Source organism: Meleagris gallopavo, chromosome 6, assembly GCF_905368555.1.
Source record: "Meleagris gallopavo chromosome 6, MGAL_WU_HG_1.1, whole genome shotgun sequence".
NCBI lineage: Eukaryota > Metazoa > Chordata > Aves > Galliformes > Phasianidae > Meleagris > Meleagris gallopavo.
This window is the reverse complement of record NC_139409.1, coordinates 4,859,370-4,884,108: the sequence shown is the minus strand read 5'-3', so window position 1 is coordinate 4,884,108 and position 24,739 is coordinate 4,859,370. Positions and strand designations below refer to the sequence as shown.

General features: G+C 45.9%; 1 protein-coding gene and 1 long non-coding RNA gene across 2 annotated transcripts in view; both read right to left on the bottom strand.

Moving 5' to 3' along the window:
• The window catches only part of OXSR1 (oxidative stress responsive kinase 1), an 89,054-nt gene extending 69,254 nt beyond the window's left edge, over positions 1-19,800 (bottom strand). The window contains exon 1 of the mRNA XM_085226954.1: positions 19,418-19,800. Coding sequence (XP_085083080.1) covers positions 19,418-19,487 — 70 coding nt within the window. The 5' untranslated portion in view covers positions 19,488-19,800. The remainder of the gene's footprint in view (positions 1-19,417) is intronic.
• LOC116216731 (uncharacterized) lies at positions 1,648-16,739 on the bottom strand. The gene is made up of 3 exons (XR_014884103.1): positions 4,092-16,739; positions 3,179-3,338; positions 1,648-2,775 (listed from the first exon to the last, which is right to left on the bottom strand). It is a non-coding gene; the product is annotated as an uncharacterized LOC116216731 (long non-coding RNA).
• Positions 19,801-24,739: the final 4,939 nt, after the last annotated feature.

The window sequence follows — 24,739 nt, the reverse complement described above, 5'->3', positions numbered from 1 at the left end:
GCTCAGGAATTTCCCATTGCCAATATTCTATGAAACCAGTATTGAAAAAGATATCCATTCTGCATTGTGGCATAAAACACTTGTTTTAGAAGGTTCTCCCATTTTAATACTATACAACCTACCTCAAGATTCTTCCATACAGATCAACCACAACATTTCTGCAAACAATCTTTCCAAGACATTCAGATAAACCAGGGGCAAAAGCTGTCAGTCTCCATGCAAAGGCTACTGAAGCTCTCCACAGCAACCATCTCACAGCAAGACATCAACTCCCAGTCACACTCAAACATTAAGTGCCATGTTGGAGAAAGAACTTGAAACCTGGTCCTAATAGAAAACCTGCTCCATCCAAAGTCGCACACTGGGATAAGTGACAAAGCTCTGAACTTGATCTTCTAATCTTCAACCAGCACCCTCTCACAAGAGTTTCACTTCATGTTGTTGCAAGCAGATTCTGGGCAACAGCTCCAGCTTGTCAATTGATTGGCTGCACTGAGAGCTCCCATTCTAAAGGCAGAAAGCAGCAGCATGAAGAACACAAAATGGCAAGGGTGCTCAAGTTGTACTGTTTCATGAACCAAATGGGGTTTAAAGAAGTTCAAGGCTATTTGTTACTCACAACTATTTTCATTTTCAGGGACTATTCCTAGCAGAGTGCAAAACAAAGTACCAGAGATGCTCAAGGGAGAGAAAAGCACAACAGGGGCAAGAACCCCTGGAACCAGGAACTTTGAAAAGGAGCTTGAGCAAACATGAGGACTTCTGAGCAAAGAGTGGAGATGACAGAAGGCTGAAAATCCAGGAGGAGTTTTTGACTTGGAGTTGGCTAGACTGCCAGCAGCATGGCTGCAATATATACAACATCAAATATGCAGCAACCGTGCCAAAGCAAACTCTGCCTGGCAGGCAGCACACAGAGGGCTCATCGCCACTCACTGAGAGCCCTTGGTGGCACGGACCTACCCCTCTCCATCCCTAATCTGCTCCTGTAAGATTTCTGCTTCTGCTTTGAGGGAGAAAGAAGTGAAAACACAAAGTGACTCAGGATATACACAGCAGAGCATGAAGAAGTGGTGACAAAAGGCAGGAGAAGGGAGTTATGCTTGCATTTCATCATACTGCAAGTCCCCCTGCAGCAACAGACCTTTGGAAGTCAGAACAAAAGAAGTAAACCTTTGTGACTGTTATTCCTTAAGAGTCAGATCCCAGAATTGCTGTTGCTGACACATTCAAAGCATATTATGATTTCTTCCTTTGGATGCCTCAGTGCATCATAAACTGGAGATAAAGTCAAGCTGGATGCTGTATGATTACATCCCAGTAATGCACCTCAGAAGACTGTCCTGTAATACAAACCTTCTCACCCTTCAGTCAGATCTGCACTACAGACTTGGTCCTAGAGCTACCCAGTCATCACCAACACAGCAGTGTCTGACTTGAAGCTCTTCTGGCTGCAGTACTGTGCAATGTGGCACACCAGCATTTCTGTGCTGCTCAAATCCTGCTGGTATCAGCCTGTCCAGCAGGGATGCTACTTCCAATCCATGCATGACACCACTACAGGAGATCCAATCACTGCTACAGATGAAATCTTTCATGAGAGGAGTCTTCAAGTCTTGGGCTTCATAGAAATGACTACACAAAGAGTGGTTTTGTGTTCTCATTTATTTTTAAAGATGTTACTACACAATGAAAATGGAAACAATGGATGCAGAATAATTAGAAACAGGACCACACTACAGCTCTGTCCTACTCTCTCATCCAGGCCTGCTAGAACTTCAGGGCAAACACTGCTTCTCACTGAGTGCTTGGACAATACCCAGCCTCTGAGGCTTCAGTCTCCTATGGACATTATTTGAACAGTAATGAAATCCAAAACTAAATCCTTCTGGGCACATGGCAGGGAAGCTTCTCAACCCAAGGCTCCTCCCCATCAATTCCCTGCTGCTCCCGCTTCTCTTGGTTCGATCACCACCTGCTCTCCCTGCACCCCCCTCTCCTGCTAATTCATCATTTCTTTCAGCTCTACTGTAGCACTTAATTATAGAGAAACAATAAAATCTCAAAAGCGTATCAAGCAAGGATTAAACCAAGCTGCAGCTCGATGTGCCACAAGCAAGCTGTTCTTTGGTAGCTGCAGCGGCGTGCCGTGCTCCTGGGACCGAACAAAGACAGGTTTCCATGCTTCTCTGAAGAGCACAGAAAACATAGCAACACAGCTACTTAATGACTAGAGCCACACAATTTGCTTATTGAGTTCCAGAGTGGAAAGAAAAAGAAAGGAGAGAAGCTGCAGCAAGGATGCCAAACACATTAGTGAAAACAAGCATAGGTGCAGAGAAAGATGACAACAGAAAAAATGATTGGCAAGGAAGTTTTTGAAAGTTTAGGAGCAGGTGACAAATACAGCAGGAAAAATGGGAAAGCAATCCTCCCTGCTGCTAAAAATGAACCTGGATGACACACAGCACAAGGGCAGCGTGCACTGGGGTGGCTCAGCTCTGACAAAGCAACTCTCCCAGCTGCCATCAGAACCAACTGCTCGGCCCCAGGTTAATGTTTCCATGCTCAGGTCACGCTGCCTTCCCCAAGGCACTCTGACCAAGGTCAGTGCCAAGGCTCTTCCCTTCACCACCCCCAAGATGGGCTTTCGGAGAAAATTCACTTCCTAGTTAATCTCTTCCAGCGTGACGGCTTAGAGAAACAATGAAAACTGGGCACAGCCAAATGCTTGCTGCTCTGTTCCTGAAAAGCAGGAGTTCATTCTGGTGATAGCTGCAGAAAAAGGAGAGAAAGGAATGAGACCCTGAGTGGCCATTAGGGCCTGTTTAATAGCCCCCCGCTTTCACCTCTGTAGGATCTCAGCTACAGTTCCAGCCCTTCAGATAACAGTTGCCAAATTCTTCTATAAGAGGGTCATAACCTGCTTTAGGAAACACTGCTTAAAGAAAAAGATAGACCCTTTCAAACCCTTGCTTCTTTCATGTTTCTAATACTAGGTAGTTTTTTCTGAACTAAATCCAATTTCTGAAACAGTTAAGAAGAACCCAAACCTCCCCAGGCACTCCATCACTGATGCTGATCTCTGCGGGTCTCTCCTTTGGATCAACATTCCCCAGATGATCCCTTCAGCACCCAGAGCTCCCACCCCAATTTCCATGGGACCACGCAAACCCACCTCCACCTTCTAAGGCAAGCTGGACGTTATTTCTTCTGCAGTCACTTGCTGTCATTGAACTTATATGAAGCTTTTTCATTTGTTTGGTTTTTTAAATATACATAGTAACTCACACCTTAGACATCTCTGTCAAAGTTGATGGAAACCAATGATTTCAAGGCTGTTTTGAAAAGGGGAAACAAGATTGACTTGCACACAGCTGTTTGCATGTGCTTTGCTTCCAAAGGTAACTGAACTAAAAAGAAAATGTCATCTTTGCAGCCTCATAAGGACATTGCAGCCCTTCCAGGAAGACTGGTATGAATTGCACTGATGCTTCCTCCCAGAGGAGTGAAATTGAAGCCAGAGATCCTTTTGGCAAAGACATCAGCTTAAGCAATGGGAACACTGATGCCAAATGATCACAAGACAAATATCGAATCCTGGCTGTTGAGCAGTATTCCCCCACCATGTGCAATTGGGCTTTAAATTAGCCACACAGAGAACTCTCTAACAGCACTGTCCAATCCATCCCACTATTACAGACTGTATGCCACACTCTAGGAGATGGGAAAATTTCCCTTTAAGGTAAACTCAGCTGCTTACACAGCTGCCTCAACCAGCAGGAGATATCTTCCTTGGAGCATCAATATTCAATCTTAATGTGGTATCAATCCCTTCCCATAGAAGAAACATTCTTCCAGGGTCACGTGAATGATAGTTTTATCACCACAAAATTCCCTTTTCTCATCTCCAGTCAGCCTCCAACACTTCAACCCACAAACAGTACTCAACTACTGGAAAGCTGTGGGAAGGGATCATTGAATCGTTTGATTTGGAAGGGATCTTTAAAGGTCATCTAGTTCAACTTCCCCACAACAAATAGGGACCTCTACAACTAGAACAAGTTGCTCAGAGCCCCTTTCAGCCTGACCTTGTCTCCTGGGATGGGGAATCCACCATTTCTCTCTCCAGGCAAGCAGCTCCTGGAGGTCTCCAGTTTACTGCTCTGCTGGAAACAGAGCTGAACTTCAAGTTAGACCAGGTTCCTCAGCAGCAAATTCAGCCTGGTTCAGAACATCTCCAACAACAGGTACTACACAGTCCCTTTGGCTGTTTCCATCTCTGACCACCCACACCAAAGCTTTTTGTCCTTCTACTTTATCAGACTTTCCAGCTTTGCAACTTGCATCTTGTACATTCACTGGGCACCTCAAGAGTTATCTCCTTTACACCTTCCCACCAGGTAGCAGAAGCCAATAATATTACTCCTTATCTTCTCTTTTAAGCCTCTCCCATTCTACCCACACGTCTTGTTCCCAAGCCTCCTTCTGTATGAAATCAGGCTCAGCTGAACACCTCTGCATAACCCTGCCCTCCCCTTTTGCCATTCCCTGGCATGCATACAAGCTCTCTATTTTTAAGCAAGAGCTGGAATCCATCCTCCGCCAGCTGGAGCGCAGTGCCAGAAAGCTGCTCGTGACACAGGCACTGTTATAATTGTGCCTCCAGGTTTTCCTCTCACGAGCAATGCACCAGAACTCTTTGCTACAAGAGAGCTCTGCACCAACAGCTTTTAGGCTCCAAGGTATCCAGTTTCAGGTAAAACAAGTTAAGTTTCTCCACAAAGTACATCACCAAAAGCCCACTAGCCATTATCAAGCACAGCAGCTCCATTGCAGGCTCCAGGACAGGAAACTGGAACAAAGTTGGAAACTATACACAGAGAGGACAACTCCATATTCACCCTCTTTCTTACATCTGCTTTGTTAAGCACAGCACTTCCAGACCAGATGACAGCACAAACTTTACCTACTACTTCCTTCCTACTCCAGACCAGGGCTCAAGACCACCGTTATGGAATTGCCACAAATTGCTCCTGCTGATAGCTTTCCTGCTCTGCACATCAGAATCCAGGAACCTATTTTTTATGAAGAAAGAGCAAAGGATATATTTACCAGAAGTGCTCTTGCACAGCTTCGACTCAGTGCATTTAACACTATCTTATCACAAGGAAATCACCACTCCTTGTGTCTCGGCGTTCCCAGAATGCCTCCAGTGTGATCAACATGAGCCTACGCTCCTCTTCCCATTTGCAAAAGCACATAAGCAATGCAACTAGCAACATATATTCTGAAAAGCACTTCTGGAAAAGAAGCTTGCATGAGAAATACTGAAAAAAAAAACAAAAAAAAACACACGGATTTATGCTTTTTAGAACAACGAAACATGGACCCTGGTTAAGTGGCTGTGCTGCCAACCTCCAGGCAGCATGACACAAGCTGTGCACACGTGGCTGTAACCCATGTCGCCTCCAGGCCTAAAAATACAGTGCTATCCATCAGGCTGAGCTGGCTTCCTGGTTGGGCAGAGCATGTTTCTCCTACCATCAAGTCTCCTGAGTACCCTATGAGCGATTATCAACTCTTTGAACGGGTAGATAACTGCAGGACAAGGGGAAACGGTTTTAAGTTGAGGGAGGGAAGATTTAGGTTGGATGTGAGGGGGAAGTTCTTTACAGAGAGAGTGATGAGGTGCTGGAACAGCTGCCCAGAGAGGCTGTGGATGCCCCATCCCTGGAGGTGTTCAAGGCCAGGTTGGATGGGGCCCTAGGCAGCCTGGTCTGGTATTAAACGGGGAGGTTGGTGGCTCTGCCTGTGGCGAAGGGGTTGGACATTCATGATCCTTGAAGTCCCTTCCAACCCTGGCCATTCTGTGATTCTACTTCTTGGATGAGCCTTTTCCTCTCAGTGGTTTCTCAGCACAGCAAATCTGTTCACATAGTTTTATTTCTAACAGGATCCTGAAGGAAATCTTCAACCTTTGCCCAAATCTGTAGATCATAGGGACGATAACAAAGCACAGTTCTGCACATTGGCCTTCCCTGAGATCCTGTGGCACTGTTCAAACAGACTTTATTTTTTCCCCCCCTTGATTTCTACCCTTACCAGCCTAATCAGCCAATCCTTGGATTTCAAACTTAATCATTAAAAACTGGATCTGTGCAAATCAACAATGTACTTCATGCCTTCTTATAATTAGCTACAAAAACGGCATAAGAAAATGACAAGTTTACTTCAGTTCATATCTTTTCATGGGACTACACATCTACAACAAGACCATCCAGCCACAGAATGGCATACACACACTAAAAGTCTGCAAGTCTGGCATCAGTGGTCCTCACTCCAGCTCAGGTAGGCTGCCCAAAGCTGAGGATGTTTTAATGCTTTGTAACACTAAGACTGAGGATTCACATCTGTCAGTGCAGGCCCAGGAACAACCACCACATTTTGGGATGTTTCAGCTCTTTCACAGCCTCATGCCAAATCACTGTAGGAGCTGTGCTCTGTGGTTACTCATTCCAAGGACAATACAGCAATAAAACAAGAAGTTGCAAGACTGAGAATGAGATTTCTTAAGCATCCTTCAAGAACACAGGGCAGATACAGAACTCACTAAGCACCAGACTGCAAATTCAGACTGATCATGCATTTTTGGGTCCGTCTGGTGTGAAGACAAAGCTCTGCCTTTTTCCCACCTTACTTGAAATTATTGGTGAGAGAAGAGTTGTCTCTCCAAGAATGACACTCTTCTAAGATGATGGCAATAAAGCCTACTCCCAAATCTGCAGCCAGCTTGGTATGAGGTGGGAATACTCCTTAATCCAAGCAGGACTTTACAAGAGTCCACTGGATGTCAAAGATCTTCCTGGCACAAACACAAGAAGCAATGCTGCACAAATGATCCTTGAAAGGGGCCACAATTCTTCAAGGCACTTCCCCATTAGGCATCAAAACCCTACTAGAAAATGGATGATCTAATTCACACTGGCAATTACAAATAGCATTAATAAAACTAAATGGAGTGCAGAATGGGACACAGACATAATCCTAGCACTGCCACAGAGGGGATGATGAGCTGCACTCACCCACGTCGAGTAGAACATTTGCACAGGAAAGTGTCATCTGCTCAGCCAGTGCTGCAGGAAGAGTGCTGCAAAGTTAGCAATGCCAGAAGTGAAGATAAAGTCCTGAACCAGCAGGGAAGTGGCCCAGATGCCTCTAGAACAGCACAGAGCAAACCCAAATATGAACATCACTAGGAAGGCAGAACTGAGTTGATTTTGTCCCAGCCTACCTGAAAAAGCCCATGGGAAATCTAGAGCAGCAGCACAGCAGACCCTGGCTAGGATGACCCAAAAAAGCTCAAAGTCTCTGGTATGAGCAGAGCTCCCCATCAGTATTTGGGGAGAACAGACTCACCTGTCCCAATAAGTTCCTCATGCTGCACCAGCACAGCCCCACTTGCATCACATCCCACCACGTGCTCCTGGATATTCTGTGGAAGACATTTCCCATACGGAGCAGAATCAGAGCTTTACGTTTCTCTCTCCATCAGCTGAAGGACAGCACAATGGCAATCCCCTATTTAAAATCCTGATGGAAGCACTAAGAGGCCAGGTTTAAGTTGCTGCACCCTTTTTCAACTCTAGTATTTGGCCTACACTAAAGAGAAAAGATACCAAACAAAGAAGGAAAGAAATAGTTAATACACTGAAAGGAAGAAATAAATTATCTATTATAACAAAGAAGTATAAGTCTGTTTCTGGTTTGGTGGTTGTTTTTGTTGTTTGTTTTTTTTTTTTAATTTATTTTGCTGAAGCTGTGAGGATGCCAATGTTAATGCGCATACTGGGAGGACAAACAGCAACCTTCACTGACTGCATGCATCCCTGCACAGCTACCCTCCATATTTCTCAAGAATAAGCTTTAAAAAGAGGTTGAGAAGTTCTTCTTATGAAAAGTGATTCAAAAAGTTTGCATTTCCACGTGGTCAAAAAGTCACAGCTCCCTCCTTCAGCATGGCATAACTCACATCACTGAGCGCAGCACATTTGTTCCTCTTCTGGTCTCACTTCAAACACAGCCAACTGCTGCAAATATTTAGCTAGGTTCAAGTCAAAGGTGACTGCCCAGACATTAAGGCACAGGGCGTGTGCTGGACAACACAAATTGAGAGCAGGTGATAACTGGGAGGCAATGTGTCTGGCTACAGAATTAAGTCTTAAGTACAAATAATTCTATTTTGCACCAGCGTGTCTCACAATTACAGTCTAGACATTTTAATGGAAAAAAAAAACTGGCAAAAGAAATGGGACAAACACAGTTATTACCTGTAAGAAATTGTTTGTTTCATTTAAATTGCATCTTTCATTTAAGGCACATCTCTGTGTAATGACCTCTGGTCATTTTAGCCAGAGCTCAGGTAGTTTGCAATTCTGTGCATGTTGCAAGGCCACTTATTTCAAACAGTACTCACACAGAGATTTCTCTTTAAAACTCAATGAGACGTTCTCCAAAAGAATCTTCCCTTAAATCATCTCATGTTTGTACCTGCAGCTTCCAGATGACTACTGATACTCCAATGCCAGTCCAGCAAGTTCAAAGAACTTCAGAAAATGAGAAGCAGATTTCAAAAGTTCAGCTATAAGAAACACAACCAAAATATCTGAACTGCGTGTGAACTTGCTGACAGTGAGCAATTCAACATCGAGAGCTCTTGCTGTTGACAGTACCACTGGAAAACAAGCACTGTGTTCAGAGCTTTCTGTCCATGTAAGACAATGTCTTTCTGAAGACAACCAATGCTCTGTGTCCCACGGAGGGCAACAGTAACCAGTGAAGACCAGGTTGTGTTGCCAGCATTGTTTAAGCACGCTTCTCCTCCACTGGTCCATCAACACAGGAACACCCAGCACTGCAGCATCAGACGTTGTCCAACAATTTAATTCAGTTCTCAAATTCAAAAGGAAGAATACAAACCTATATCCAATCCCTTGCATTATGTCTGACATCGTATTCAGAAGCATCAGTAACAGGCTGGCAATAGACACAGGTTGCTACATGACCCCACTGAACCCCGCAGTATAAATAAATGAGTCTCAATTCTAAGCCATAGAGAGAGTTTGCTGCTGTTAGTGCACAAGTGGATGTCAAGGGTCCTGCAGAAAGGAAGAGGAGACTTATGGAAATTTCTACCCCACCCCACACAGCATGGTTCTCTAGAAAGTCTTTCGATATCTTAGGTCATGAGCAAAGGATAACGTCTGTGTACTCACTTCTGGCTAACATTCAGGTTGGGAATCCTTACCAAACTAAGGATTGAGGTATACAGGTCTGGGATTAAGGTATACAGGTCTGGGAGGACAGCTGGCCTGTCAGTGCAATGCAGCCCAGGACTGGGATGGAGGATGAGGTACAGGATGGCCAGGATAGCAAAGTAACCAATAAAACTGTCCCTGAGTTGCCTTGCTATCTGATTTCATTGATGCGTTACCTGTACTCCCGACCTCCCACAGCCCCTACGACACCCAAATCACTCTGCATTCACACTAGCACTCACCCTCACCATATCTTTAAGTGAGTAGGCTTTAATCCTAAGTCCATCACCAGAAACAGGCAGAAACACTCCCAACAGTGAGGGGCTGCAGGGCTGGGACCCTACCAGCAAACAGCAGGAGCCCAGGCAACTTGGGGAGCTGCCCTCTGGGACCCCTTCCCTTTGGCAGCAACCACACTGAGTTCTCAGGGCCAGTTAGTTACACAAGTCCTGCATGACCTGCCACATTTACTTAAGATGCTATTAGCACGCCTAAATTAGATCTTCAGTTTGAAACAAATTATATTTATTTGATTTTGTGCCAACAACTCTGGCTAATTTAAAGGGCACTGCAGCTATGCGGTGTTAATTCTACACGATGGAAAGCAGGCTCAAACATCTCATTTCCAAACACAGCAATATTAGTGGAGAAGGTTGATCCTTCCCTTTTAATCACTGTCAGTTGCCTTTATGGTATATGCAGCAATGTAAATATCATGCTGGCTGTCATCAGGTATTAGCACAGCTCCTAGCACAGCAGCGGTACAGTAGCCAAGCCAGCATTTTCCTTTCTTCCCTCCCAACCTTTATCTCTGAACTCTGTCTCAACTCTAATTGTCAACTGCAGAGGATATTTTATTTGGCCAGGATTCCACTAAACAGAACAATCTGTGTGCATACGGTGCAGATGTTTGATAGTAGAGTGGCTATTTTAGGTAAATAAGCTTTTAAGTATCTGATATGTCCTCTCTTGAAGGCTATTATCCTTTCTTTTCAGGGAATCTGATCTAATAAGTCTTCTCTGCTTCTATTAGTACATTCAGTACACAAGATTAGCCCACTGGTTAGAAATTACATTATTTATCCAACAGTAATGAGAATCTCAGGACCTGGACAAGTAGGTATGCTCCAGCTGCTAGCCCATCAGCCTCTCAGCTGTTCAAACAGAGATTTCCATCGATGGCTTGTTCAACAGGAAAGCAGTTCATGCTCAAGACGCTTTTTTCAGAGAAGTAAAGTTTGCTGCAAGTCAATACCAAGGTATTTCTTAGCTGCTAATACCAGGGTATTTATAAGACAGCACTTGGCACCCTCTGTGATAGTCTTTAGTAAAGAAATGGAACTCAGGGCCTTGCTGCATTAACTCCCAAGGTCAGAGGCAGAAAGATTCTTAAAGAAGCAGCCTAGGAGGCAAAGCTCCCTCAGGTGAGGACAAAATACAGCATGTTTCCAAGAGATTAAATTTCCACTGGGAGATTTCAAGGAATCCCAAATCATATGTTTGCAGCTGAGGCACTTGAGGTTTGGAGACAACAGGCTGTGGCTCTCCCATGCTTTTACTGGCAGAGTCCTTGCTGATACAGCCTGACTGTAAATAAAGGGAAAACACCAAGCTATAGCTGCCTGCTATAAAAGACCAGACATTGTTCCTTCCCACTATCGTAGGGAATCCATTCAGCAGCTGTTTCATACAGCACCGACAGGTCACACGGAGATTTGAGTGTTTAATAGAACGTGTGCCCATAATTCCCCCATGCACCATTTCAAACACAAGCATTCATTAATTTGCCATAGGGATTATGCGATTTGGCATCTGCAATAGCAGGGAACTGCACTCTGTGACCCGGGGAGTCCTTTCTAGTTCTGTCTCAGCAAAATAAATGACAGGAGCTTTCTATTTTTGTTTTGAAATTTGACATAATGAAATCCATCCCTGGGGATTTCACAGGAAAGGTGTTTACTCTGCGACAAGAAGCGTCATCTTCAACTTGTGAGTTTTCAGTCACCGAGAAAACCCAGAATTGTGCTGCCTGCCTGGAGCTGGAGGCCACCCGAAATGAAGAAATGAAACTGCCCTGCTTACCTCAACAGGTCTCAGCTGTCAGTACAGCCAGCTCATTTTCTTCAGAAAAAGACTGCAAGTGTTCTCATTCCACAGCCATTAGCTTGATCTCTCACTTTCCAGATGCTATAATTTTCTACTACTCTTTGCACTACTTTCAATGCATCATCTTCAGAGAGCTGGAATTAACCCCAGATCCCAAAAAAACAGATTTACGATCTGCAGAAGACCAAAATTGAGCTAGAAGCTGAGACCAAACCAAATATGAGTGCACAACCTGTCCAGCAATAACTATGGAGCTTCCATAAAGCACTCGAAAAAACTCAATACAAAAAGTATCCTGTATTACCTCAAAGATGCAACGATCTCACATCCTGACCACAAACCTTTCAATAGATTCCATATTCACAACATTTTCCCAGCTGACAATGCTCTCCCCTCTAGCAAATTGCAAAATTTGTCACTTAACTTTGACCTGAGACAGAAGCCTGCCATCCAATGTGCCAGCAGAGCACGCACAGCCCCATGCACTCGCTCACCTCCCACCAGAAGACTGTGATGCACCCACGGTCAGAATTTCACTCCAGTTTTAATCCCTATTCTGTGGATGGATGGAAAGGAAACGAGCATAGCATCCTCCTCCCACACAGCTTTATTAATAGCAAGGTGCTAGCAGTAAAAAGAGGAGAGTTTGTGCTCAAATCACCACTCGTGGCTACAAAGCTGTACAAATTCTAGCAAAACCCAAAGAGAATTTACTACAGTAAGAGATGATCACTGAAGTATTTCAACTTGCACTTCTTTTTACAGCTGTTCAGACCTTTTCTCTCCTGCGTGAATTTGCATCGGCTCATTTCCTGCCTGAAGGAAATATTCATTTGGGAGAACCCTATAAAATCAGTTAAGCACAAACCAGTTTCAGAAGAGAAATAATTTTTCCCCTCTTCTCTTCTCCCTCCTCCCCATCCAACCAACCCAGCAGCTCCTGAGACAAAATGGATGGGGTAGAAAATTAAGTTTGGCAAGAGACTAAAACCTCATTCACAAGAGCTTTCCTGTATTACAGAAAAAAAAGCATTTTAATTTGACCATGTTACAAGATACTCAGTGTGTTGCTGCACGAGCAAGCAGTGCATGCAGCATAAAACTTTAATGGATGTATGGAGGGAAGTTTCAGCTAATTTGATGATCTGGTGAAAAAGTGAATCAGTGCTCTGGATTTACTCTGCATTTCATTCACAGATGGGATTTGTGAAGCCTTGCTGAAGGCAGTCATCCCTGCAGACTTCTGGGTAAGCAGAATTGGTTTAGGAAATCCTTGCAAAGCAAATTAAAGGAGACTCTGGTTTGGTAGAGGACAATAACATAACCAAATTTTTTTTCCAGTCTGGAATTTCTCTTACTTGCAAGAAAAACAAACTGTGTTAAGCAAAAAATGTGTGTGCAGTGAATCACATGCAGGCAAACATTGACTCAGTCAACCTAACAGATCTTCTGTCCAGTTAGCAGGATCCAGTGCTGAGGTTGGTCTCCTCATTTGCACTTGTGCATGAGAGGAAAGTGAAAAACACTGAAGCTACACTATGAACCCATACTACGTAATTTAGCAACAGTTACAGTATTGGGTATACTTACCCAATCCCTCTATCATCATACACTTTACTTGGAACATCAGAGGCATCCCAGAGAATCACAGAGTTGTAGAGGTTGGAAGGTTGGACCTCTGGAAATCCTCCAAGCCCCTGCTACAGCACTTCCCTACAGCAGATCACACAGGAAGGCATCCAGGCAGGTTTGAAATCGCTCCAGAGAAAGAGACCACAATCTCACCAGACAGCCTGTTTCAGGGCTCTGTCATCCCCATAGCAAAGAATTTCTTCCTCGAGTTCAGAATGAACTTCCAGTTTGTGCCCACTACTCCTTGTCCTGTCACTGGGCAGCACCAAGAAGAGCCAGGCCTCATCCTCTTGAATCTCACCTTTTAGATACTTAGAAGCAATGATAAGATCCCCCTCAGCTTTTTCTTCCCCAGGTCTCTCACTCAGCCTATCCTCATAAGGGAGATGCCCCAGGCCTTCACCATCTTTGTGGCACTATGTTGCACCCTCTCCAGCAGCTCCGTCTGTCTTGACCTGCGGAGCCCAGAACTGCACATACTGCTGCAGATGTGGCCTCATCAGAATAGAGCAGAGGGGAAGAACATCCCTCAACCTACTGGTCACACTCTCTGTAATGCGCCCCAGGATCCCATCGGCCTTCATGGCCACAAGGGCACACTGCTGGCTCACGGCCAAACTGTTGTCCACCAGGACACCCAGGACCTCCTCCACAGAGCTCCTTTCAGCAGGTCAGCCCCCAACCTGTTACTGATGCATATATTTATTTCTCCCCAGCTGTAGGACTCTACACTTACCCTTGTTGAACCTCCTGGGGTTCCTCTCCACCCAGCTCTCAGCCAGGCCACGTCTCACTGAACAGCAGCACAGCCTTCCACTGTGTCAGCCACTCCTCCCAGCTTCATAGAATTGCTGAGGGTACATTCCACCCCTCCATCCATGTCAGTGATGAAAATGCTGAAGATGCCTCATGTACCAGGGGAGATGAGATCCTGGTAAAAAGCCTGAAACACTCATCAGCCAGGGATCCAACCCTACTGCCTGCGAGACCACACTGCATGACTGCCAGAAAGAGACACATCACGGCTCAGCTCCCTTAGATGAAGCCATGGGAACCTGCTGCAGCTCTGAGAGCCGAGTTCTTTGGCTCAGCATTTCAGCTGTTTGATTTCAAAGGGAACAAGCACATGGAAATAGGCTAAACTCATCTGGAAAGTCCCAAGATCCTGATATTTCAGAATTTTCTAATGCCAAATTCCAGTCCTCCACAGCTATTCTTCTACACCCACAAAGCTCTCAAGTCTGTCTCTTCCTATTAAGAAAGTTTAGCAACACCCAGTTTATAAGCACTCCATCAGCACGTCCACAGCTAAATGTACTACCACTACAGAGACTTACAATGGATATCATGCATCTTAAGGGAAATCTTCCAAGGAAATCTGACCAAAATGCAGTTTTTAGTAATTTGCTAACACAATTAACAAGAAGAATCAACATTACTGCCCATCACTTTAAATCACTCCAATTTTTAATTAAAGATTGCATCTCAGTGGACAAGCTGCTAATGCTCAATAATAAAATAGATACTGCCAAGCTTAAACAGACCAACATTTGGGAAGAGTCGATTCTCGCCAAGGTTTCAGCAGTTGCAGAAGGAATGAGCCTCTAGGGCAAGCATTTGTCAGCCAGCATATGCAGCTCTTAGGTGTGCTCAGGAGCCCAGCACATGCAAGTTTCCCAGCTCTAGCCAAGATATGAGAGTTAAACTGAAGCCATTTTAATGGCTTTTTTAAGAAATCTAAATGTTAAGCATTAATTGGTCCAGGGTTATTGCAGCACTGGAAGCAACAGAGAAAGCAGCCACGGTTAAGTGTGAACTACTTCCTTCTATGCTTTTTTTTTTTCTTAGCATCTCAGAATAGCTGAAAGCAGCAGGATCTGCCTCTGCCCTCCCCTCAGATCAGCAGGACTGGCTGCCTCAATAATAACGCTGTGCTCTTCCCAGCCAGCCTCTTTCACCACAGCTCGTGCTTGTCTTTTGTGCCCTCAATCTGCTTCCCTGTGCATTTTATTCCTTTTCTACCAGAGAGCAAACAACACAAACACCAAACAAAAGACACACGCACAACTAAACGCCGTTTGTTTTCTCTTCCCGAGAGAATGACTCAATTTAGTCCTGTTCTGGAAGTGATGGCAAAAGTCTTAAAGAAAAGAGACACATTGAGCATCCAAAGGAAAGGCAGTGTGGATGTAGAGCAACCTGGTCGTGGAGTCACTCAGGAACAACCATAAGATACCTGAGAAACTGTGGTATCATTCATGCCGGTGCCCAAACAAGGCCTTCTGACCAACTTGACGTGGAAAAAGTTGATGAAGAGCACACAAAGCAAGCAGCCTCAATACTGGAAATATGCTGGAGGAATCAATTTGGCTGGTTGTGCTCAGAGGGAGGAATGGGAACGAATGAGGAAACGCTGAAATAAAACATATGGCATGAAGACTGAGGTCTAAACGCTCCATTAAGTTCTCAAGCAGTTGTATTTTATAGAGTGTAATGATTTTTCTTGAATGGGTGTAAAACGGGCACGCAAAACTGGCTGCAAGTAGTAAGGAGGGCTCACGAGTGGACATCAACACTGCCTTTAAATAGAAAGGTACAAAGTTATCACTGGACAAGCAGCTCCCTTTGCACTTCGGGCATCCCACACCAAGGCATCAGCCACACCTGGTGAGCTCTTCTTTCAGCAGCTGTGAACATTCAGGATAGGAGAACCAGGCAGGCACAAGATGGGTGACCAGAGATACTCCTATAAAATTTGGGGAAGCAGAAATCTTAGTTCTCAAAAAGTTTCTACACAGCTGTAAAAGAAGGCTGTATACAGCAAACATACATTTGCTCACACTTATAGTTGGGGAAATCCTGGCTAGAAATGCAAACATCAGATTCCAAAAGATCACCGTGCTGCTCACAGACAAAACCCAACACTAAAGCTACACAAACCGCAGTCATTAAAAAACCTAATCATTGAGTAAATCTCCATTTCAATTTTCAATTTAAGCTTGATTTCTGAGGGGAAAAGAAACTCCCACCACATCTGTTCACCCGGCCTGTGCTGTCCTCATAGCTGCGAAGGAATCTGTCAGGGGGAAAAAGGGCACAGGAACAGAGCAAGGGAGAATTCCCACTGCTCATTTATCTTCTGTTTCTGGCACAGGCTGCTCGTGGTAAAGGAGATGCTCCTAAATCAAACGGCCACAGTCAGCACAGCTCTTCTCAGCCCCCAAAAAGTAGCAAAAAGCAAGTGACCCAATTCCAATCAACTTCATTACCGCTACCAGCTTTTCCAACAGGAATAGTGAGATGTGAGGGAACCTGTGTGTGCAGTATCTGAGCAGCAGGGGCTCTCATTTTTTTCAGGCTTCACGCAGAGGGCTGCTGTGATTTGTATGCAGTTGGCATCTGGAAGACCACCTTCACAGCCACCAAGCAGGCTGTGTTTGCTTTTCTGAGATAAAAATCCAGGCATCTTTTGAGGCTGTATTCTCTTGCAAACGTTATCGTTCCTTTGTGGGCACACTGCACGGAAATGCTTTGCAATTTGTCTTCTCTCCCCTCATCTCCATTTTATCCTTTTTGGAAAGGAAAGCTGGGCTCTGATTCTGAGCAAGGTTCCTTCATCCAATGGAATGGAAGTTATTTAAGCCTAGGGGAAGCTACTCAGCAGTTACTAACACTAACCAAGTGTAATAAATGCAGACATTAATCCATACCTTTATATTGGCATGAGTCACCTCCACTGCTGACTAATCCTTTTATTTTTTTATTAGCCAGAATCAGGAGGGCAGTTTTACAGAAGTTCTTTTTGCTGCTGGAAAACGTGCTCTCTCGATTCCTGCACTGAAGCAATACAGAGCCCTGCATGGTAAACGAAAGCCACACGTTACTGTTTTCAGGCAAAGCCAGCACAGGAGTGAGACTACACATGGATTTCCCTTCTTCTGAGGCAGAAAAACAGCTGAGCTGGTAACCTACAGAATGGTGGGCTCTAAATTTAAAGAGCAACATTTTTCATGAAGAAACAATTTAAGTCTTTTCAAAGCACCATCGCACTTTTCACCCCTTTCCATACCAGGTTCTCACTTTGTTCCCTACTAAAAGACTTTTACAGCTCCACAGAAGTAAAGACAGCTCAACCCCCTCCCCCAGAGGCCCACAGGGGACCCAAAGTGGACAGCAAAGCAGTCCAGCTCAGTTAACACAGTGACATTTTGTCCCACAAATCACACACGTGCTAGGAAACTTGCGTCACATCTCCATCCCGGCTGCTGGCAGACACACCAATGTTTGAAGTGAGTAAGGGGGTGGGGATGGTAAAGTTAAAAAGAGAAACCATATGTTTGCAATATACACATTTCAGTGTACACTCCATCCCACTCTGGAATGCCAACACAATCCTTCAACGAGCAGATAACATCCAGAAACTCAGCTCACAGAAGGGCAGGAAAGACACAAAAGTGAAATGCTTCCTTCCCAATTCCTCCCCGTGTTCAGTCAGCGACTGGCAAGGCTACCACACAGCTACATCCTCCTCCTGATATTCTCAGGCCGTAGGATGTTAGTCTCCAGCAGCAGGTTCTCCTAAGAGCAGTATATGCACAGCCCCCATAGCTACAAAGAGGCACTGTCCTGCTCCCAGCATTGGGCACTCCAACCTGACTCCTCAACTCTGTGCTATCAGTGCAACCCTTTGCAGGCACCCATCCCACTCCCTTCCCCACAGGGCATTCTCCTCTCTCCCCCTTCATCTCTCACTCCTTCAAGCGGATGAGCATCATCCTCCCCGGGGTGTATTTTCCAAAGGAGGTTTAAGGGGCTGAGCTGCCAGATTACGCCTTCCTTTATAGGGAGCTTGTCTCCTTTCTAAAGTGCTGCTGTTCTCACTGCACGAAGGGAGAGGACAAAGCCTGATCCCACAGAGCAACAGGGATTTCCAGAAGGATTTCCCCCCCCCCCCCCTTCATAGCTTTAGTTCCTTCCTACTTTTAAACAATGCCAAGAATTTAATCTCTCAAAACAGCGTTTTCCCAAACTTTCCCACCCTTGTTAACAGAAAGTAAGTCTCCCTGTCAAGCATGGATGGAAGACCTAGGCACAACAGTGCTACATCATCTATAAACTTCAAATAAAACCACTCTACAAAGATCACACTAAAAATTAACCTCCTTCCAAAAAGCCTTTGGATAGGAGCCTGTTCTGCCAGCTCCTGCTTTATTTCCTGCCTTAGGAGAGTGACACGAGACTCACTGACCTTACAGTCACCTGCAGCACCACCTCACACGTGCCATATATTCACCCTAAAGCCATGCATCCCTCAAACATGCACCCCAACAAAATGGATGAGACAGCCAACACACCAGTCCAGCACCAGGGAGGCCTCAGGTAACCATACAGTTTGAAGTGGAAGAAAGTGAAAAAATAAAATCATTAAATGGAAAGCAAGGGCTGGGGCCTCAAGCTGAGAGGACAATGAATGAAAATTCACAACAGCAGCAAAGCGTTAGGATAAAAGGCTCAATGGTAGGCCTGAGAAAAATCCCCCTAAACAGATCAAAAATCCCTCACCCCCTAAAGAGACCAAAGTAACACATAGCTATGAGTGCCACAGAGGGAGGAACCATCCCCCAAAATGAATGAGGCTGCTCCAGAGTGGGAGATTTCAGTCTGGTTGTGGAGCTCGTTGTGTGGACACCTTTACACCCACCACATCCCATGTGGGGAGGTGATGGAGAGATAAAGGAGCCTCTGTAGGAAGCTCTACAGCCCCTGTCCCACGCTGCCACTGCTCACCAGGGCATGGGGTTGACCAAACACGCACACCTCCCTCCGGGCACAAGGGAAGCAGAGTTGGCTGCAATTAAAGAAACGAACCCCACCCTCTGCCCCACACTTCTGTGGAAGGAGGGAGCAGCCCCACACACCCAATGCTTTTTCTTTTTGGAGGCGTGCAGATCCCCACACACCCCCCCAACAGAGACAGAGGCAGTGTGCAGACACAGACACACACACAGACACACACACAACTACACAGCCTGGGATGGAGGCACAGCCCCACACACACACACACAGCACAGGGGCAGCCCTCAGAAGAGGGATCTCCAGAAGCACCACAAGGACAAAGGGGGGGGCGGGGGGGGAGGGAGCAGCTCCTCTCACCCTGCTCCCGGTGTGTGTGTGTGGGGGGGAAAGGTGTCACACACTCTGAGGAAAGCAAGGTGACAAACCGCCCTCCGAGAGCAACGGAGAACCCCGCAACCCTTCAGCGGGACGCTCTCACTGCTCCCCGAGGAGGGCCGGGCCCCCCCATCACTTCCCACAGCCCTCACGCACAGCCAAAGCCCCTCTCCGGCTCCCGTCCCGCTCACCGATGACCTCCTGAAGCTCGTAGTCATCCTTGTTGATGGACCAGGGCAGCGCGCTGGGCTCCTCGGCCATGGCCGCGCCGTGTCCGCGGCCCGCCCGCCCTCAGGGGGGGAGGCCCCACACGAACAGAGAAGCGCTGTGCTGTCCCGCGCGGCTCGGCCGCTCTGAATCCGACCCCGAACCAAACGCTGCCGACTGCGGCTTCTTCAGCCCCGCCGCCTCCTCCTCCACCGCCGCCTGCCGCTACCGCCGGCCAAACTTTGCCTGCTCTCTCCACCTGCCCATGCCCAGAGCGCGCTGACGTCACCTGCGCCCGCCGCCACGCGCGCCCGCCCTCAACGCCTGTGGGGCGCCGCCCGGCGCCATCTTGAGCGCGGCACCTCTCCGCCTCCCCCGAAGGTTAGTGAGAGCGTAGGGCGCGTTGCCATCGCTCTCTCACACCATCGCTATTCGAATATGGAGAATTGCGGCGGGCTGCTGAAAGCGGGACGTGGAGAAAGGCTCGGTAAAGAGGAGAAAGGGGAGGGCGGGGATGCCACACACAAGATGGCCGCCGCTAGCGCCTTCCCCTTCTTTAGGAGAGCGGCGGGAGGAGTCAGTTGCTTGAAACCCACTTCGGGCAGCGGTTGGCTAGCGGCTGCCGAACCGCAGCTTCTATTGGCGGAGGGGCTGTCAATCACCTCATGTCCTCCTCCAGGGTCCCTGCGCCCGAGGGGCCTGCGGGTGGCGGGAAGGGCGGCCGGGCGCTGCCGTGAAGGGTTCTCGTCAGGGTGGGGTGTGGGAGGTGCCTTCCAGAACAGAGCCACTGTGTGCCAGAAGTCCCCGGGTAGGCGGAGGACATCGCTTCTTTGTGTTTGGAGGAGGATATCACATCAATGGCAGTTTTTGATAACCTGCGATGTGCTGCATTTCAGTGGTGTATATAATCATAGAAAGGCTTAGGTTGGAAGAGACCTTAAAGATCATCTAGGCCCAACCTCCTGCTCTGGGCAGGGACACCGCCCACCAGATCAGGCTGACCAGTGCCCCATCCAGCCCTTGAGCATCTCCAGGGATGGGACACCCAAAATGGCTGTGGGAAGCAATGCCAGGGCCTCACAGCCCTCTCAGTGAACAAAATTCTTTCCTAAATATTCCCTCTTTTAATTAAAAGCCATACCCCCTTGTCCTATCGCTACCAAATCACATAAAAAGTCAATCCCTCTCCTGTTTCTAACCAGCCTTTAAGTACTGGAAGGGCTCAATGAGGTTTCCCAGAGCTTCTCCAGACTGACCACCCACAGCTCCTCAGCCCTCCTTCACAGCAGAGACACTCCCACCCTCTGAGCATCCCTTCCTTCTGTTGTGTCTGCAGTACCACTCAGCTTGATGCCATCAGCAAATTTGCTGAGGGTGCACTCCATCCCAATATCTTCCTGTTAATAAGCTCCTGCCTATACTGAAGGATAGCAACGGCACGGCCTTGCCTGGATTTGATCTACATTCCTTGATTAAAAATAGGGCCTGGGGTTAGGATGGGTATGAAGGGTTCACAAGATCTGGTTTTCTCCTCTCTGCACTTGAAGATAAGCAATTATAGAGTTTCCCAGCTGCCTGATACTTCCACACACTCCACAGAATGTCAGCATTCAGCGATATGTCCGACATCTTCATCCAGGAGTTGATGGCATGTAAGTCCATAACTGGAGCAGTGTAGATCTGGACACATTCAGAAATAAGAAAGAAAAGGAATGTGAGGCCAACTGGTACCATGGACCCACCTGAGCTGCTGTCTACAGCTGACATAAAATACATAAAATACATAAAATAATAAAAACAATGCATTTCTTGCTATCACCAGAAGTCATCAGGTGAATCTGATAAGATATAGAACTTGTTTAGATTAGATATTAGGAGGAAGTTTTTCATACAAAGGGTGGTGACGCACTGGAACAGGTTGCCAAGGAGGTTGTGGATGCCCCATCCCTGCAGACATTCAAGGCCAGGCTGGATGTGGCTCTGGGCAGCCTGGTCTGCTGGTTGGTGACCCTGCACATAGCAGGGGGTTGGAACTAGATGATCATTGTGGTCTTTTTCACCCCAGGCCATTCTGTGATTCTATGATTCAGTGATTCTTATAGCTTGGTAGCAGACACCGCCGCGAGACAAGGAACATCAGTTATACATATTTTTAGCTGATTGGGACACATTCCTGAGATGCCTCTGGTGAAGTAGGCTTTGTGGAAGGCCACAGCACCCTGCCAAATTCCTGGTGTGACTTCAGTGCTTTCAGTTGTGCTACCTCACACGGGACGCTGTCTCTTTCTCTCTTGTCATTTTTTGTCCTACAGATGCAAGAGTTTCGCGGCCCCATCTTGGTGCAGTTGTGCAGATATTGAACAAAGATGGTCTCTGTCCATAAGGCAGAGCTTTCAGCTTAAAAGCTGTTCATTTTTTCCTGTTCAACTGTGTTAAACATTCCCCAGCCAAGCAATATTTCGTTTTTGCTAAATATGCTTTAATTACTGTTCAGAACGGTCTCTGTGATCTCTTAACTGTGTTATAAAAGCAGTTTTTGAAGCAATTAAAAGTCAGTTTTACCCTGGAGCATGCACTCATGTGGCCAGTGTCGTATTTCTGATAGCAACAGCATGCTAAAAAGGGATCTCAGCCAAGCATCAACCACAAAAAACGACAGAGGCCCTGATCCTGAAAGTATTTAAGCACATGCTTTAAGCCTTTATAACCACAATCATACATATGACTAATTTTACCACAGTGTTAATCTAGAGTCAGAATTGGATATTGAAATCTCTTATTCTGTGCAGAAAATTCTTCCCCAAGGGTGTCACTAAAACTCTTGTTGAATTAGATCAGTGGCAAAGGATTAGGCCCACAATGAACCCTGTTCTTTCTAAATTAACACAGGCGTTGATCAAAACTGGAATCTCAGATGTGTGCTGACAAGACCACCAGTGGCCATAGGAGCATATACAAAACGGTGTGGTTTAATTTCTCAGCTCTGCACTTCCACATTTTTTAACCAAAGTCTCTCATTCACATAGAATGTAGGTGTTGTGTTGGTTTTTAAATGAGCATTTAATGAACTCTCAAATGACCGTTTTGGACTGTTCAAAAGTCGAGGCGTTGCATTCATTCATTCATCCTGCCAGGCTGTTGCAATGTCAGTCTGATGAAAGATGAAAAAAAGGGAGCTGTCTTGTGAAGATCTTAATCCTTTGCTCGCTTTACACCTTCAAGCAGCACCTTCTCCTGTGTCATCATTAGCATTCTGCTCATCCCACTTTTACTGATTTGCTGTATTTTGTCTGTCTCATGTAGGTTGCAAGCTCTTCAGGGCAGAGGAAACATCTCTATTTATAAAACAGCCTGCAAAGTGGTACTGCTGAATCAAGCAGTTGTTAAAATAACAAGAAATTTTAGCAGAAATCTGACGTGGAAAAACAGTTTCCTGTGTATCCACCTCCGCTCTGTACCAGGCTTTGGGAAAGGCTGAAAAGTGAAAAAAATTCCAGGCTTCTTTCAGGTAAGAAGGCTGCAGTCCAAGGGAAGGTCTCAGACCTGGGTTTCCTGTAGTTTTTTCTTTTAAATAAAGCACTACAATGGTTAGACCATGCAGTCCCCACCTCTCATTGATTCCATAGTTGAGGAAAGGCTTTTTTCTGACACCCGCATTGCACTGATGTCCCCAGGGCTCCTGTTCCCCATTGCCTGGCTCAGTGCCTTTGGAGGTGGCCAGAACAGGCAGGCACACACACACACATCCACACAAAAAGCTCTCATTCTCACACGGCACATGATTTCCTGCCTTTGTGGCCAGTTACTTATTGTTTCCATGAAACTTACTGGCACTACCCAGTCCTTTGCCTTTTTTTCCATTCGAGTAATATTGCCTATCGTAAAACTGATGCTTAATGCATAGAATGGTGATTCTAACATTCAGTGCACTGGTTTTAGTACCTGTAAAATGCTTAACCATTGGTAATAAATTTTATCATCATCCTAAGTGTGACCATAAATAAACTTCAATTGCACCTGGATTACAGAAAACTAGTCTAAGTTGCAGTCTGCTCATCGAGGCATTGCATATTTCATCCTACTATTCATGTAGACTCTCAAATTTGTTTCTTGGTACAACTAAACTCGGAATTGCTCTTTCAAAACAGTCATGCAGAGGCATTGAGAGTTACAGCTCTGTCGTGTGTGGGGCCACACCGTTCACTGCCACATTTCTACGTAAAGGTTTTCAAAGGCATCATAAACGGCTGTTTGTGAGTGTGCATTAAGCACCGTGATTCCTACAAACAAAAGCAGTTAATGTGCTTATTGAACAGCTTGGTACGGGCACAGCTACGGGCACTAAAGCAAGAGGGAACTCAACAATGCCTGTTTTATTACGTTCAGAATAGTGCAAGTGTGTGTTGGCAAACAGAATGCCTGGCCGTGGTGCACTACAAAATTTGCCTGCTATTCTTTCTTCATGGAAGTACTTTCAGGTCTATTGAAGGGATCTTACTCTATCAATGGCAGCTGATTATTTAATTAAAAACATGGCAGTTTTCCTTCTAGCTAATAAATACAGGCATACACTTATCTTCAAAGTATTTTTCATGGTTATGGGAACTTCTGAATCATAGCCTGAGCCTCTGATTGACCACCTGAGGCGAGCAATGAAGCAGCCCTGGGAGCACGGGTGAAGGCAATTCTCTTGTGCTACCTGAAGGGGTGGAGCCTGGCTGCATCTCTCCTAGACCCCATTTAAGAGCTGACTACCAATGGGGAAAGATCTTTTTTAGAGATGACTCCTCTTGGAGTTTTCTTAGTAAGCTTGGGGCATAGGTAAGCTTTCTATCCATTCTTCTTTAGCATGATAGCCTGTTTAGCCTAATTTCTTGTATATTTCTTAATTATAACATCTGTATATTCATTGATCACACACGTGGCCTTTTTGCCAAGGGCCATGCAGTGGGATAAGGAGTAGTGGTTTAAAAATCTTCTGTTGGAGCAAGTTTTTATAGCAGTTGTTTTCGAAACATGAGCTAAGTACCAGTCTGAACCACACCAGCAGGTTTCCATAAATGATCCTGTGTTAGAGTAGGGATCTCCGCCCCGTCGTTTGCTGCTGTGTGCTCAGTCACTGCAGACTCACCTTTGAGGTCACTTTGAAGTCAAGTAGCTGAAGGCCTGGTTTTGACAGGTAAATTCTGGTTCTCACACTGTGTGTACTGAAACCACATTTTCCTCTGCAAACATGCTTCTTATCCCATCTGAACTGCCTCTCAGCAGAAAGTGCTGTTCTCTTACTTCCTCCACTGAAAAATAAC